Below are 17289 nucleotides of genomic sequence, written 5' to 3' on the forward strand. Positions count from 1 at the left end.
ATACCTGTACAACCCAGTTGCTGTTGGCGAAGGCCATGATGTCTCTCTCCTCCCAGAAAAACGCAGAGTCAGAGCGCTTTATCATCTCAAACTTACTGAGAAGCTTCATAGCGTACACTTTACTGCTGGCCTTGTGTCTCACCTGCACACACACACACGCACTAGTCAGTGTTGTCCAAGCACTCCCTAGTCCATTATTTTCTCTAATCCTCTACTACCTAGGTTTGTGTAGTCCTGTAGTTATCCTAATGACCTGTTGTCCCAGTACTTCTAGTCCCCTAGCTCATCCTAGTTCCCCATCATGAAAACTTCCCTACACCCCTATTGTCTAAAGGTTCCTTGACCGTTAGCTGTCACAGGTTTGAAGCTTTCTGAGATTGCAAATTTTCAAGTTTTCCCTGGTACCTTATTTTTCACATATACTTAAAATGAAATGAATGACATGCCTTAGATGTCCAAGTTCCATATTGTCTCAACTTCCATAGTCCCCTACCTGTCCTGGTTAAATATTGTCGAAGTTCCCCAAATAGTTCATAGTTCCCTAATGTCATAGTACCTCACTATGCTTTTACCTGTAATAGTTCCAAATTGTCCAAGTATCCATAGTCTCGTATCTCCCTTTGATCGGAATTGTTCAAGCATACCTAGTCCCGTAGCTGTCCATGTTGTTTATTGGTTCAGTTTCCCCATTTCCCTATTGACCAAGCTTGCCTAGTCCCATATTTATTAAAAAAGTTTAAAAAATACATCCAATCTTCCCTAGTGCCCCTTGATGTCCTGGTTCCAGTCTCTCTAACCTTCCCCTGTCCCCTAGCTGTCCTAGTTATCTATTCCTGAAGCATCCCTGGGTCTCTACTGTCCATAGATTCAAACTGTCCAACCTTCCATAGTCCCCTAGCTGCACATTGTCCAAGTTTCTCTAGTCAATACTTCCATATTGTCCAATTATTCCCTTTGCTGTCCTAGTTCTATACTGACCAATCTAGACTAGTCCTTAGCTGTACTAGTTTCATACTATTTAATCTTCCCTAGTTCTTAGCTGTCCTACTTCCATACAGTCCAATCTTCCCTAGTCCTCAGCTGTTCTACTTCCATACTGTCCAATCTTCCCTAGTCCTTAGCCGTCCTAGTTCCATACTGTCCAATCTCCCCCAGTGCCCTAGCTGTCCTAGTTTCATACTATTCAATCTTTCCTAGATCCACACTGTCCAATCTTAAATAGTCCACTAGCTCTCCTAGTTCCCAAATGTCCAATCATACATAGTCCCTTAGATGTCCATATTCTGTAGTCCCCTATCGTCCATATCAACATTCTGTACTTCGAAGCAAAAAAGTGTAACAGGTGGAGGTGATGAAGAAATTAGAACAAAGATCTTACGAGCTGCACTTCTCCAAACGCTCCTCTGCCGATCACCTTCACCACCTCGTAGTCATCAGCTTTCATCCGCAGATCCCGGATCTTACTGATCGTGTCCTTATCTACACACACACACACACACACACACACACACACACACACACACACACACACACACACACACAGAGAGACAGAGAGAGACAGGGAGATGGGGAGCAGTAAGTCCATGTAAAGGTCTGTTTTATATTCTGCAATACGAGGACGTAACTGACTAATAATCTGACAGGTGAATCGCGCACATTCCGTTATCATGGCAACACAGATCCTAAACGGCATACACACACACACAGTTTTTTGGCTAGTTTCTGTTTTCTAGGAGAGTTAGCATTAAAATGTGACTTTTTCACAGAGAATATAAAATGCCCGTAGTTTTGTTTCTTCTAACCACTGGAGCAGACGAGTAACAAAGCCAAACCCCCAGCACAGGTCTGACTCTCCTCACGTAACGAGTGGCAGAAGAATTATCAGGAAGTAAGCGGTGGAGAAGGCAAACAGACTCCAGAGCTCAGCAGATCTAAAAATAAACACCCCATTAAAGCCCATTATACAGTTACAATGAGGAGGAGAGTCAATTCCAGCTGTTCTGTAGAGCCGCGGCACGGAGGAAACACCTGGACGCATACCGCGTTCACTTTAAAACCTCTATCAGTGAGTGACCTTTAAACTTTATCGTCTGTAACGTCAGTCTGCGGTTTATCTGGTTATCAGCAACAACAATGGCGATGTTGTGTTAAACACATTACTCACATCTGCTTAAGAAGTTGTCGATGCTCTTGTTCTTCCTTAGGGCAGGAAAATCAAGGTCGTAGACCAGCGCGTCCAAACCGTCCTACAAAAAACATAACAACAAACACACACATACGTTAAACCAGGTTACGTAATAAAAAAATTATTTCAGTCAAAATGAACATTTATTATTATTATTAAGTCTTGCCCACTGCGCACATGGTTCGGTTCCAGCTTACAATGTTCCTGTAGCCAATCAAATCACAGTTCAGTTCCCGCCCACAGTGTCCCTGTAGCTAACGAGACCTCGGTTCACTTCCCACCCACGATGTCCACAGTGTAGTTCCACACTGTCCAATCTTCCCTAGTCCCCTATCTTTCCTAGTTCCACACCATCCAACCTTCCCTAGTCCCCTAGCTGTCCTAGTTCCACACTGTCCAACCTTCCCTAGTCCCCTAGCTGTCCAAGTTCTACACTGGTCAGTCTTCCCTAGTCCCCTAGCTGTCCTAGTTCCACACTGTCCAACCTTCCCTAGTCCCCTAGCTGTTCTAGTTCCACACTGTCCAACCTTCCCTAGTCCCCTAGCTGTCCTAGTTCCACACTGTCCAACCTTCCCTAGTCCCCTAGCTGTCCTAGTTCCACACTGTCCAACCTTCCCTAGTCCCCTAGCTGTCCAAGTTTCACACTGGTCAGTCTTCCCTAGTCCCCTAGCTGTCCTAGTTCTACAGTGTCCAACCTTCCCTAGTCTCCTAGCTGTCCAAGTTCCACAATCTCCAATCTTCCTTAGTCCCCTCGCTATCTAAATTCCACACTGTCCAACCTTCTCTAATCCAGTAAGTGACCTTTAAGCGTTATCTCTGAAATTACAGCTACATTTTTGGAGAGATTAAAAAAAAAATAATAATTTTTTATAAAAGTTTATTTACAGATTGTTGGTGTCATAAGAAATCATGGTGGCTACAAGTATGTGATAAAGAATTGGCACCCACGTCCATATAAACACACAACCATCTGTCCTGCACTGAGCAACGTGTTTTTGACTGATAACCTACTGTAATACTGCAGCTGTCTTACTGACATAATACTCGGTTGGTGGGGCAGCAGGAAACCACACACACACACACACACACACACACACACACAGAGTGTTATTGCAATCAATGTTCTCAATATGAATATTCAATACCAAATCTCAGACAGACACGTTATTATACAGACAGACAAGAAACATAAATATTTAGACTGGCAGATCAGTAGACAGGCTGACAGACAGACAGGGTAATAAACAGAAAGACAGACTGGAAGACGAAAAGGGCAACATACAGACAGACAGCTGACAGACAGACAGACCAATACATAGACAAATGTGTAAATAGAGGGCTGAGAGACAAAGACAGACCCATCAAAATATAGATCGTCTGATAGATAAACAGAATGAGACAAACAGGGAACTATTTAGATTGTCAGATTAATAGACAAACAGACAGACAAGTCAATACACAGGCAAATCGGTAAGTCATTAATACCAGACTGACAGACAGACTGACAGATGGGTCGATATAAAGCGAGCCAGAGATAGCCAGACAAGTCCACATACAGGTCAGATCCATATAACAGAGACAGAGACACAGAGTTAGAGAGACAGGCAAGTAAATAGTGAGACAGGGACAAATTGGCAGAAATTTGGGTAGATAAAAAGAGAGAGACAGACAGTTCACTAAACTGACAGCCTGGCAAGTACATAGACAGACAGGTCAATATACACGGACAGACAGGCAGACAGAGGCCAGAGACAGACAGGCAGACAGACAGGTCAATATACAGAGAGCCAGACACGGACACACAGACAGTTAGTTCAACATACAGAGAGCCAGAGACAGACAGGGAGACAGACAGGTCAATATACGGAGAACCAGAGACAGACAGGCAGACAGGCAGACAGACAGGTCAATATGCCCAGAGCCTGATAGAGAGAGAGAGGTCACACAGATAAGTAGAGAGACGTATAAGTAGTTAAAGAGACACAGACAGACTGACGGACACGCAGACAGAATATAATTATTCATCCTCACAGACAGACGAACAAATAAACTAAACCACAGACTGTAACAAGGTTTATGTATTAGTCAGTTTAACTGTCCAACAAACTGTTTGTCTGTAGTGTGAGAGAGACCCTAGTTCAGCACTTTGACATGTGTGTGTGTGTGTGTGTGTAGCCTCGACGAATCAGGCGAACCGTTGTTGGCCTGACATCCTGTCTCTTCACATTCCAGTGCAGGACACTGCACGTCAGAGAGATATTTTAAGAATGTGGCTGAACGCGCTCGTGTGTTTGTGTGTGTGTGTGTGTGAGTGCAGCAGGGAGGAAGAAAATGAGGGGAGAGGACCAGGACACTTATTCCCAAAATCGAGCCTCAACACTCACAAGCTTGCGTCTCTTTCAACTCGCTCTTCTTTACTTTACCTTTACCTCAGTCTTTATTACCTCACTCACCCTCACCTCTCATTTACCTCACCTCTACCTCGCTCTCCTTTACCTCATTCTCGCTCCCCTTCATCTCAATATCAATCAGCTCCCGTTTACCTCACTCTGCTTCAACCCCTTCTTTACCTCGCTCTCGTGCTCCGTCACATCTCTATTTCCTCACTCTCCTGTGCCTGGCTCTTCATCACCTCACTCTCCTTCTCTTCTGTTTATCCTTACTCCCCTTCAGCTCTACTTTACATCACGCCCCTTTAGCTCTCCATTACCTCACTCCCCTTCAGCTCAACCTTTACCTCACTCTCCATCAGATCTCCTTTACCTCATGCCCTTCTTTATCTCTGACACATTGATCATCAGAACAACAGAGAGGAAGAAAGAAAAACTCTTTTCGGTTAAGGCCCACTCTGGGTCTGTATTAAGACACAAACACAGGTCTAGCCCTATTCTATATAAGAATGAAGAGGGGAAGGTGGAGGAGGTGGAGAAGATAAACAAAGGGGGGGACATGCAGGAGGAGACTGATGTTGAGAAGAAGGTGGTGGAGATGAAGGAGGGGTGGAAGGCTATAGTAAGAAAGTGCAGAAGGAAGAGATGAGATGAGGGATGAGAAGAAGGGAGATGAGATGGGATGAAGAGGTGAGAAGTAAAAAAGAGAAAGTAGAAGAGGAGGAGAAGAGACAAGAAGAAAGATGAGAGAGCAACTGGAGGATAGGGAGGAAAACGTGGTGGCGACAGAGGAGGAGAAGGAAATGAGGGAGATGTGGGATACAGAGAAGAAGAATGACTATGAGGGGCGAAGAGTATGAGGAAGAGGAGAAGGTAGAGAAGATGAAATAAAAAAAAGGGTGTGGAGAAGAAGAAGAAGAAGTTAAGCTTAAAGATGATGGGAGGAGGAAGAGGCAGTGGAGACGAGGAATGAGAAGTCGGTTGAAAATACAAAGGTGAAGGATGAGGGAGGAAAAGGTGATGGAGGAAGAGGAGGAGGCTGTGGAAAAGATGAATGTGAAGGTTGAGGGGGTGATGGAGAAAAAGGAGGCTGTGAAGATGGAGGATGAAGAGTTGGGGGAGAAGAACAGGAATGGGGAAAATGTGGAATTAAAGGAGATAGGTAGAGCGTAAGGAGGAGGAGGTGGAGGAGAAATCCACACGAGCAGTTTTCCAGTGAGTGTTTAATTTTCCGTGTGCTACTCGACCGCAGAGCCGCGCTCCAGCGCAGACCGAACCTAACCGCTAGTGTGGCTGAGTCATGTGCTGAGGCCTCGAACCGTCCCTGCTGGCACAAAGGAGCTCATTCTTCCCTCTATGTGTGTGTGTGTGTGTGTGTGTGTGTGTGTGTGTGTGTGTGTGTGTGTGTGTGTGTGAGAGAGAGAGAGAGAGAGAGAGAGAGAGAGAGAGAGAGAAAGAGCAAGAGATACATGACCAAAATGCTTCCCTTTAACACACACGCACACATAGACGCACAAGCACACACTGACGTCTGAAGACAGCACTGTTCACTACACATCCACGAGAACACACACACAATATTAAAAATTATTACAAATATATTTTTAAAGAGAATCAAATAAGTGGAAAAAAACGAATGCAAAAGGAATTTGCAGAAAAGCAATAGAAAGAAATAAACAAATAAAAAAAGTTCATCTAGAGAGTAATAGTAAGGGGGGAAAAAAGACACACACACACACACACACACACACACGCCTGGAGGAGCCACAACAGTGCAAATACAAATCAGTGCTGCAGCTTTTTTTGTTGTGTGCGTGTGTGTGTGAGACAGGTAGACAGAGAAGCCTGTGTGTGATCGAACAAGATGTAAGCAAAGTGAACTTAAATGCGCTCAAGTATAAACATTACAGGTATCGTTATTCAACTCTGCCGCCATTCAACCCGCCAACTGCTGCTGATGACATCATCAAAACACGCCACGCGGTCCACACTCATTCATTTCGCCTCTCCTCTTTCCAACCACAGTTTTCTCGTTTGCGCCTCAGGTCAGAGAGGTGTGATGTCTAACCGTCGGCTGTTTCGGTCGCAGGTTTTAATCAGAGAAGTGAGACTGCGGACTAAAACGTCTCACTCGGCTGTGGACAACGTGTTCAGCCTGTTATGGCCAAAAACAAAAGAGAGTAACCTTCTTCACTTTGTCTCTGGTCAGGAACGACGTTCCTGATAGCCATGACTTGATCATGAACCGAAATATACAACACATATTCAACAGCTACCTTATTCATTCAAATCATCTGGAGTTACCCACAATGCAGCTAACTGAACACAAGACTGTCTATACATGGATTCTAAAGAATCGTACACGTACACACGTACACACACACACACACATATACACACCCATCAGACAAGAGCCTGTTTGATTTGTGTGGAATTAAGCGGTGGGTGGGGTGGCAAAAAAAAAAAATGGCCTCCATTCATGCGGACTTCTGAGAAGAAAACAGTGTGTGTGTGTGTGTGTGTGTGTGTGTGTGTGTGTGTATGTGTGAGGTTAGAGCTATTTCCCAGCTGCTTCCAGCTGATGTTCTGGATTGGTCAGTAAGCGCTAATTAATTTTCTATTATGTAGTTCAGCTACAAATCACAGGGTTATATTAACACACCTGTATAAGGGCAGGGAATTACAGAATTCTATTCTGTATGTATGCATCACTTTTATAAATATCCTGCTTTCATATAACTTTTTTTTCAGAACGCAGGATTAAATGCTCAAATGCAAATGTATAAATTAAGAATTCATATTTTAAAAAATTATAATTTTGGAGACAGTGTGACAGTACATGAATTGCCCCCACGCTTAACTAATATAAATATTTCTAAACCAACAGTTGCATTTAGGAAGTATCAGCTTCATCTTAATATAACCTTACTGACATCAGCCACAGCTCAAGTTTACCTCGGTAACATCAGCCAAAGTCCAATTTTACCTTAGCATCATTAGCCATGGCTTAATTTTACTTTAGTTACATCAAAAACAGGTCTAATTTACCTCAGTAACATCAGCAACAGCTTAGTTCTACCTCAGTAGCATCAGCCAAAGGTCAGATTTACCTCAATACCAGCTTATATTTAAGTTAGTAACATCATTAACATCAGTAACATCTCAATTTTACCCCAGTCACATCAGTAGCAGTTTAACGTTACCTCAGTAAACATCAACCACAGCCAAATTTTATTTTAGCAACATCAGCCAAAGCTTTTACCTCAGTAACAGTGATGATATCAGCAATGGGGTCAATTTCACCAAAGCAATATCAAATACATGTCAAATTTATTTTACTATCATCAGCCAGTTTTTGTTTATTCAAGGGGTTATGATCCATGTTTAGTATAAACAACTCTTATCTTCACTTATTTACAATCTAAGTAAGGCTATTATCACTGTTAGACAAAGGTGTATCTTTGTTAACAAAAAAAGAAAAAAGCTGGGCTAAACAGTTCCGCTTCAAAAAGCTTTACCTCTCATAGCATTTGTAATGGATGGATATGTTATTGTTACTGTTATAATTTTTATTATCGTTATTGTTATTATAATAGTAAAAATTATATAATCTGATTTTGGCAATATTCTCTTGTCATAATTTATTTCTGATGCAAGATTTGTACATTAGCATGAATGTACATGGAAACAGTGTTATGTTTTGATGAAAGTTTGAAAATTTTGTAACATTGTAACAAATTTTGTTACCTCAGTAACATCAGGGCCGACTCAATTTTACCTCAGTAACATCAGGCATAGCTCAATTTTACCTCAGTAACATCAGGCATAGCTCAATTTTACCCAGTACCATAATCCCAGCTCAATTTTACCCAAGGACTCTTAATAACAGCTCAATTTTACCTCAGTACCATCAGCCCCAGCTTAAATTAACCTCAGAAACATCACCCACAGCTCAAGTTTACCTCAGTACCATCATCCACAGCTCAAGTTTACCTCAGTACCATTATCCCAGCTCAATTTTACCCAAGGACTCTTAATAACAGCTCAATTTTACCTCAGTACCATCAGCCCCAGCTTAAATTTACCTCAACAACATCAGGCCTGACTCAATTTACCTCAGTAACATCAGGCCCGACTTAAATTTACCTCAGTAACATCAGGCATAGCTCAATTTTACCTCAGTAACATCAGGAATAGCTCAATTTTACCTCAGTACCATCAGCCCCAGCTCAATTCTACCCAAGTACTGTCAATAATAGCTCAATTTTACCTCAGTAACATCAGGGCCGACTCAATTATACCCCAGTTACATTAGGAATAGCTCAGTTTTACCTCAGTAACATCAGGCATAGCTTAATTTTACCTCAGTAACATCAGGGCCGACTCAATTTTACCTTAGTAACATCAGGCATAGCTCAATTTTACCTCAGTAACATCAGGGCCGACTCAATTTTACCTCAGTAACATTAGGCATAGCTCAATTTTACCTCAGTAACATCAGGCATAGCTCAATTTTACCCAGTACCATAATCCCAGCTCAATTTTACCCAAGGACTCTCAATAACAGCTCAATTTTACCTCAGTACCATCAGCCCCAGCTTAAATTTACCTCAGAAACATCACCCACAGCTCAAGTTTACCTCAGTACCATCATCCACAGCTCAAGTTTACCTCAGTACCATTATCCCAGCTCAATTTTACCCAAGGACTCTTAATAACAGCTCAATTTTACCTCAGTACCATCAGCCCCAGCTTAAATTTACCTCAGTAACATCAGGCCCGACTTAAATTTACCTCAGTAACATCAGGCATAGCTCAATTTTACCTCAGTAACATCAGGAATAGCTCAATTTTACCTCAGTACCATCAGCCCCAGCTCAATTCTACCCCAGGACTGTCAATAATAGCTCAATTTTACCTCAGTAACATCAGGGCCGACTCAATTATACCCCAGTTACATTAGGAATAGCTCAGTTTTACCTCAGTAACATCAGGCATAGCTTAATTTTACCTCAGTACCATCAGCCCCAGCTTAAATTTACCTCAGCAACATCAGGCCTGGCTTAATTTACCTCAGTAACATCAGGCCCAACTTAAATTTACCTCAGTAACATCAGGCATAGCTCACTTTTACCTCAGTAACATCAGGCATAGCTCAATTTTACCTCAGTAACATCAGCCCCAGCTTAATTTTACCTTAGTAACATCAGGCAAAGCTCAAATTTACCTCAGTAAAATCAGGCAAAGCTCAATTTTACCATAGCCACATCAGGCCTGGCTCAATTTACCTCAGTAACATCAGGCATAGCTCAATTTTACCTCAGTATTATCAGGCATAGCTCAATTTTACCTCAGTACCATCAGCCCTAGCTTAAATTTACCTCAGCAACATCAGGCCTGGCTCAATTTACCTCAGTAACATCAGGCCCAACTTAAATTTACCTCAGTAACATCAGGCATAGCTCAATTTTACCTCAGTAACATCAGGCATAGCTCAATTTTACCTCAGTAACATCAGCCCCAGCTTAAGTTTACCTCAGTACCATTATCCCCAGCTCAATTTTACGCAAGTACTCTCAATAACAGCTCAATTTTACCGAAGTATCATCAGCCGCAGCTCAATTTTACCTCAGTAAAATCAGGCATAGCTCAATTTTACCTTAGCTACATCAGACCTGACTCAAATTTACCTCAGTAACATCACCCTCAGTAACATCACCCACAGCTCAATTTTACTTGTACCATCAGCCCCAGCTCAAATTTACCTCAGTAACATCAGGCCTGACTCAAATTTACCTCAGTAACATCAGGCATAGCTCAATTTTACCATAGCCACATCAGGCCTGGCTCAATTTACCTCAGTAACATCAGGCATAGGTCAATTTTATCTTAGCAACATCAGGCACGACTCAAGTTTACCTCTGTAACATTTCGCAACAGCTCAAGTTTACCTCATTATCATCACTCACATCAGCCAGAGCTCAATTTCAAGAGCTCCCTGGCTATATTTTACTTCAGTAACATCAGCCACAGGTCAATTATACCTCAACGACCTTAGTTACATGTATCCAGAACATCCGATTGCCTTGGTGAACTCAATTTGATCTGCCTAAGGTGATGCAGATTTACTGGCAGGTGCGAGTAAGGCAGGCCATAACAAGACCCAGAGAAACGAGCAACATCAGATGAACAAACCCAAATCTGACTCCACTTCCCCCGCACACATGACCAAACACACACCTTATTCACCAGGCTGCCAGGAGAGATGACGCTCTGTGAATTATAATTCTGCTCTGCACCCTGACATCAGCAGACAGAGAACTTGCTTAAGAAAAATACAAAAGCAAGACTTGGCCACTTCCTTATTCATGCCAAGAGACAACATGCAGCACAGGAACAAAATAAAAACCATGTGACCTTTTCATACTTAATAAAAAAAAAAAAAAGTGGCCGGATAAGTGACTTTATAGATCTAGACAAATTCAGGTTTCTCAGTTTTCTCGGCACAATGCTGAGGTAGATTCTCATTGAGGTGTTTTCTAGAAACTTAAAACAGAAAAAAAGGGGAAGTGAGCTAGGAAAAGGAAACAGAAAAGCGTGTGACCATCAGAATACCACAAATGCATGGTAAAAAAAACACCCAAATACAAGTATATTACCTGTCATAACACACACTCCAACAAGGTATACCTGCGTCTACAATCCCAGTACAACTTTTCTTATGTAGTTTAACGTAGCCATGATATGTACGCAGCTCTTATACGCCACTATACTACAATTTGCATAATAGTATAGCTGTACATACAGTATGATCTGCTTACATATGAGGTTATGACTTTATTAAGTCTGACATATATTAAGTCTTAATCTAACATTTATTGCTATAGCCTTTAACAGCAACTTTATAAACCTATATAATATAATGTAATTTAATTCAATTTAATTTTATTTAAAATAGCACTTTTAACAATTGTCATTGTCGCAAAGCAGCTTTACACAATCAAAAGAATAATTAAAGTTTGGTAAATGTAGCAAAATCAAATGTGTAAAACAACACCTGCAAACTTGTTAAATCAAACCTGATATGACTTGAATGGTGTGCGCCGTATTAGCCCAATGTCCAGAGAAGGATTTGGCCCAAACACGAGACCTAATAGTTTTGTAGGAACTCCTTCTTGCTGCTAACCTTAGGAGCTAGTAGGATACTATGCTAGTGTATTGTCTCATGAATATATCCTGTACCTTTGATTAATTGAACAATAAAATGCTTGATGCTCACTGATCACCCACTGAAAAATGCTGACCAGATGTTCCTAGGTGTGGGGTAAGAGTGACGGATTCTGAAGGGTGACAATGAAAGAGGGTGGAAACATCACAAACGAGTTTAAACCAACAACATAAAAGCGTTCTCTCAATAGCCTGGAGCCTGCGAGTTCGACGCCTGCTACATCCACCTGTAGCCAGGGGTCCAGGGAGCACAAGAGCCGTCCTCAGGGGGAGTGAAGACAGGCGTACTTGGACTCTCAAATCAAATGACACAAGTGACACTGCTAACCCAGACAGTGCCTTCCACCTGTGCCGCTTTGTTTGTTTCGAGATTTGTTTAGGTGACAAAAAGTCCCGTACCGTTGTGCGGTTTGGGAAAAAATGTAAATGCAATGTAAAAGCATAAGAGTGACTTTTCCCTTAAAACCGCACAAGTCATAAGAATCATACAAATAGGCATCATTCAAATCAAGGCCGAGATATAGTCTAAAAAAATAAATTAAAAAAGTATAAATATGAAGCATACTTATGGTGTATGTAATATGTAAAGTGTGGGACTATAGTCTAATAATATATAGTATATACTGTTAAATACTGTGAAAAACAGGTTTATCATAACTGTATATACCAGAGTCTGACTCCCATCCATAATAAGTCTTAAAACTATCCTGTTAAATATTGTATCTTTGCAGGTTTTTGGTTAAAACATGTGACATGTACACAAAATTAAACACCACCACATACTTCAGTCGCTCTCTAGCAAGTGCACAGTTAGCATAAAGTGATCTGTTTATGTTTATAACACAGAGATTAAAAACAATGTTGAAGCATGCGATACAGGAAATGAAATCAGGCTCCTCGACAACAGCCTGAAAACAACACCACGGTTTCCATGGCACCCAGGACAGAGAAATGATGCTGCAGTTAACACATAAGCTTTCAAAGTTATAAACCTGTATAAAGACTTAATTAATGCATAATATGACAAGCATTACAAACCTATAAACACACACTGCTACACTACGGAACTCGTTAAAAGCAAACATTACACAAGTACAACTTTAACAAACATTACAGGTATAACTAAGTTTTAGTCAGCCTTATAACAGCTAAAACATTAACCCGTCTTATATCTTTATAATGAAAGATTAGCTGCATACGAATTGTCATAAAGGTTACATAACCTCGTAATGCCAATATAACATATGTAACACCTGTTGTACCCATTAAACCACTAATGGAACAGTCATAAAGGTTAGGATAACTATATATTTTCGTGATGATGTTATTCTAACTGCTATAAATCATGTACCAATAGCTGTTATCAATTTATAAGCTACTTTTCTGAAATAGGTGAACTTTATAAGAGCTCACAAAGAAAACTTGTATAAATATATGGTAAAATGCTATAAACTGTGCTAAAACAAAACAAAGTAGCTTAGGATTAATGAAATGCCATGAAGGTCTAGAGTGCAGTTATAAAGTTTAAGTAGCTTAAGTTAAGTATTTAAACACTATTTAGCTGTAAGCAGCTAAAAAGATTAGGTAATTGTATAAAGTAGCTTAACGGTTAATGAGATCTTATGAACGTGTAAAGAGCGGTTATAAAGCTTGAGAACCTGTATAAAAAGGTTTAAAGATTTTAAAAATGCAATGAAACTGTAAAGAGTGGTTATAAAGCTAGGGAGTCATTATCAAGTGGTTTAAGACTAATTTAAACACTGTTAGGACCAGTTATAAAGAGAACTTTAAGGCTTATGAAAAGTGAAGGTGAAAGTGTAAGGACAGGTTATAAAGCCTGGGTATTTAAATAAAGTGGTTTTAAGCTTATTAAAAGCGTTTTAATGAAGGTGTAAAGTAAAGTTATAAAGATTGGGTATTGGTAAGTATATAAGTGTGGGCACCTGCATAAAGTGGCTTAAAGCTAATGAAAACACTACCAAGCTTTTAAGACGAGTAATATAAAAAAACTCAAAGTCTTATGAAAAACGCTATAAAGGTGCAAAGAGCAATTATAAATTTTGGGTATTAATAAAAAAGTAATTTAAAGCTTATTAAAATTCTATAGAACCGCTATAAAGAATAAAAATACCATGAAGGCATAAAGTGCAGTTATAAAGCTTAGGCATTTGTATATAGCAGTTTAAAGCTTATGGAAAAATGCTATGAAGGTTAAAAAAGCAGTTATGAAGTGTCGGTGTCTGTATAAAGTGGCTTAAGGCTAATTAAAACACTACAGAACTAAAGAACTTTAAGGCTTAAAAAACGTGTCTGTCTAAAGTAGTTTAAAGTTTATTAAATTCAGTAACGGTCTAATTTAAGGTTATAATGCTATGGGATCTATATAAAGCAATTTAAAGCTCATCGAAATGATATAAAGGTATAATGTATGGTGGTTTAAAGTGTGGGGATCTCTATAAAGTAGTTTAAAACTTGTGAAAATGCTATAAAGTTGTCAAGAGCAGTTATAAAGCTTGGGGATCTGTATAAAGTAGTTCAAAGTTATTAAAACACTAGGAAGGTGTAAAGAGCAGTTTTAAAGTGTGGGTACCTGGATAACGTGGCTTATTAAAACAATATAAAACAATATTAATTAAGGCACTATAGAACTGTCAAGAAGACTTATAAAAAAAGCTATAAAGGTGTGAAGAGTGGTTATGAGGTTTAGGCATCTGTAAAAAGTAGATTAAGGCTTATGAAAAATGCTATGAGGGTGACAAGAGAAGCTATGGAGCTTGTGTGTTTGTATAAATTTGTTAAAATGACGAGAAAGTGTAAAGAAAGGTTATAATGCTTTAGTGCCTCTATAAAGTAGTATAAAGCTTACTGAAACGCTACAAATGTGCACAGCGCTTATTAAAGTTTATTTAAACGCTATGAATATGTAAAGAGCGGTTTAAATGCTTGGCTATCTGTATAAAGTAGCTTAGGAAAACGCTATGAAGGTGTACAGAGCGGTGATAAAGTGTGGGCACCGGTCTAAAGAGGCTTAAGGCAAATTAAAGTACTACAGAGCTGCCAAGGCCAGTTTTAAAAACTCTAAAGGTTATTAAAGCACTATGAAGGTATAAAGAGTGGCTATAAAGCTTAGATACCTGTATAAAGTAGTTCAAAGCTTAAGAAAACACTTTGACAATGTAAAGAGCGGTTATAAAGTGTGGGTATCCGTATAAAATGGCTTAAGGCTAATTATTACACTACAGAAATGTCTGGACAAGATATAAAGAACTTTAAGGGTTATAGAAATGGTTTGAACAATGGTTTATATGGTTAGCTTGGGTCCATGTACAGTATAAAAGTAGTATAAATCTTATTAAAACACTATGAAGGTGTAACAAGTGGTTATAAACTTAGGTGTTTGTATAAAGTAGTTTAAAGCTTACTGAAATGTTTATAAGGTTCAAAGAGCGGTTATAAAGTGTGGGTACCCGTATAAGGTGGTTTAAGGCTAATTATGACACTATAGAACTGTCAAGACAAGTTGTGAAGAACTTTAAAGCTTATTAAAACCCTATAAAGTTCTTAGGAGTGGTTATAGAGCTTAAGTGTCAATATAACGTAGTTTAAAACTTATTCAAACACTATGAAGGTGTTAAGAGCAGTTATAAGGCCTAAGTGTCTGTATAAAGTAGTTTAAGACATAATTAATGCACTATGAAGGTGTACAGAGCGGTTATAAAGCTTGGTTGTCTTTATAAAGTTGTTTAAGATTTATTAAAGGACTACAAACTTGTTAAGAGCGGTAATAAATTTTAAGTGTCTGTATAAAGTAGAGATGGGCCCGATCCGATATGATATCGGTATCGGGTCCGATATAGCCGTAAGTCCGTCATCGGGTATCGGTCGGACAGGCCCGATCTATATATTCCAGTTCTCAGCTTGCACTGGACCTTAAACTCGACGCAATGCACCGCTCCTTATTCCATACCATGAACCTGCAGCAACTTCGATCTGAGCAAGCGAATAACATTAGCCAATGTTGTGAACAAAATGTCGCTCGTTTGGAGATACTTTAGTTTGGAAATGCGGAAAAGCAAGACGGCTACTTGCAATGTGTGTAAAGCCAGCGTGCCGAGGGGTGGAAGTACGGTTGCGTCGTACAATACAACTAATTTAATCGAGCACCTGCAGAGATTTCACGCGAAAAAGTAACAGGAGTTTATGCTAGCAAACAGGGCAAACCAGGCAGCATATTTTTTGCTTTTCTAACAAGTGCTTAATAGTTTATTTATTCTGTGATGTAACCTTGCAAACAGCACAATTTTAAGAAAAATAATGCTAATATTAACATAAAAAGATGTATTATATCGGAATCTGTATCGGTATCGACAGTCGTGTATCGGAATCGGATCGGAACTGAAAAATCGTGGATTGGCCTATCACTAGTATAAAGTAGTTTAAAAGCTTATTGAAGCACTATGAAGGTGTACAGAGCAGTTATAAAGCTTGGTCTGTATAAAGTAGTTTAAAAGCTTGTTGAAGCACTATGAAGGTGTACAGAGCGGTTATAAAGCTTGGCTGTCTGTATAAAGTAGTTTAAAAGCTTATTGAAGCACTATGAAGGTGTACAGAGCGGTTATAAAGCTTGGTCTGTATAAAGTAGTTTAAAAGCTTATTGAAGCACTGAGAAGGTGTACAGAGCGGTTATAAAGCTTGGTCTGTATAAAGTAGTTTAAAGGCTTATTGAAGCACTGTGAAGGTGTACAGAGCGGTTATAAAGCTTGGCTGTCTGAATAAAGTTGTTTAAACGCTTATTGAAGCACTATAAAAGTGTACAGAGCGGTTATAAAGCTTGGTCTGTATAAAGTAGTTTAAAAGCTTATTGAAGCACTATGAAGGTGTACAGAGCGGTTATAAAGCTTGGTCTGTGTAAAGTAGTTTAAAAGCTTATTGAAGCACTATGAAGGTGTACAGAGCGGTTATAAAGCTTGGCTGTCTGGATAAAGTAGTTTAAAAGCTTATTGAAGCACTATGAAGGTGTACAGAGCGGTTATAAAGCTTGGTCTGTCTGTATAAAGTAGTTTAAAAGCTTATTGAAGCACTATGAAGGTGTACAGAGCGGTTATAAAGCTTGGCTGTCTGTATAAAGTAGTTTAAAAGCTTATTGAAGCACTATAAAGGTGTACGGAGCGGTTATAAGGCTTGGCTGTCTGGATAAAGTAGTTTAAAAGCTTACTGAAGCACTATGAAGGTGTACAGAGCGGTTATAAAGCTTGGTCTGTCTGTATAAAGTAGTTTAAAAGCTTATTGAAGCACTATGAAGGTGTACAGAGCGGTTATAAAGCTTGGCTGTCTGTATAAAGTAGTTTAAAAGCTTATTGAAGCACTTTGAAGGTGTACAGAGCAGTTATAAAGCTTGGCTGTCTGTATAAAGTAGTTTAAAAGCTTATTGAAGCACTATGAAGGTGTACAGAGCGGTTATAAAGCTTGGCTGTCTGTATAAAGTAG

General features: G+C 39.7%; 1 protein-coding gene across 1 annotated transcript in view; it reads right to left on the minus strand.

Moving 5' to 3' along the window:
• The window catches only part of rock1 (Rho-associated, coiled-coil containing protein kinase 1), a 43851-nt gene that overhangs the window by 20729 nt on the left and 5833 nt on the right, over positions 1 to 17289 (minus strand). The window contains exons 2-4 of the mRNA XM_053492449.1: positions 2165 to 2246; positions 1379 to 1479; positions 5 to 142 (exon numbers count right to left, since the gene is read on the minus strand). Coding sequence (XP_053348424.1) covers positions 5 to 142; positions 1379 to 1479; positions 2165 to 2246 — 321 coding nt within the window. The remainder of the gene's footprint in view (positions 1 to 4; positions 143 to 1378; positions 1480 to 2164; positions 2247 to 17289) is intronic.

The sequence above is a fragment of the Clarias gariepinus genome, chromosome 1, assembly GCF_024256425.1.
Source record: "Clarias gariepinus isolate MV-2021 ecotype Netherlands chromosome 1, CGAR_prim_01v2, whole genome shotgun sequence".
NCBI classification, from domain to species: Eukaryota; Metazoa; Chordata; class Actinopteri; order Siluriformes; family Clariidae; genus Clarias; species Clarias gariepinus.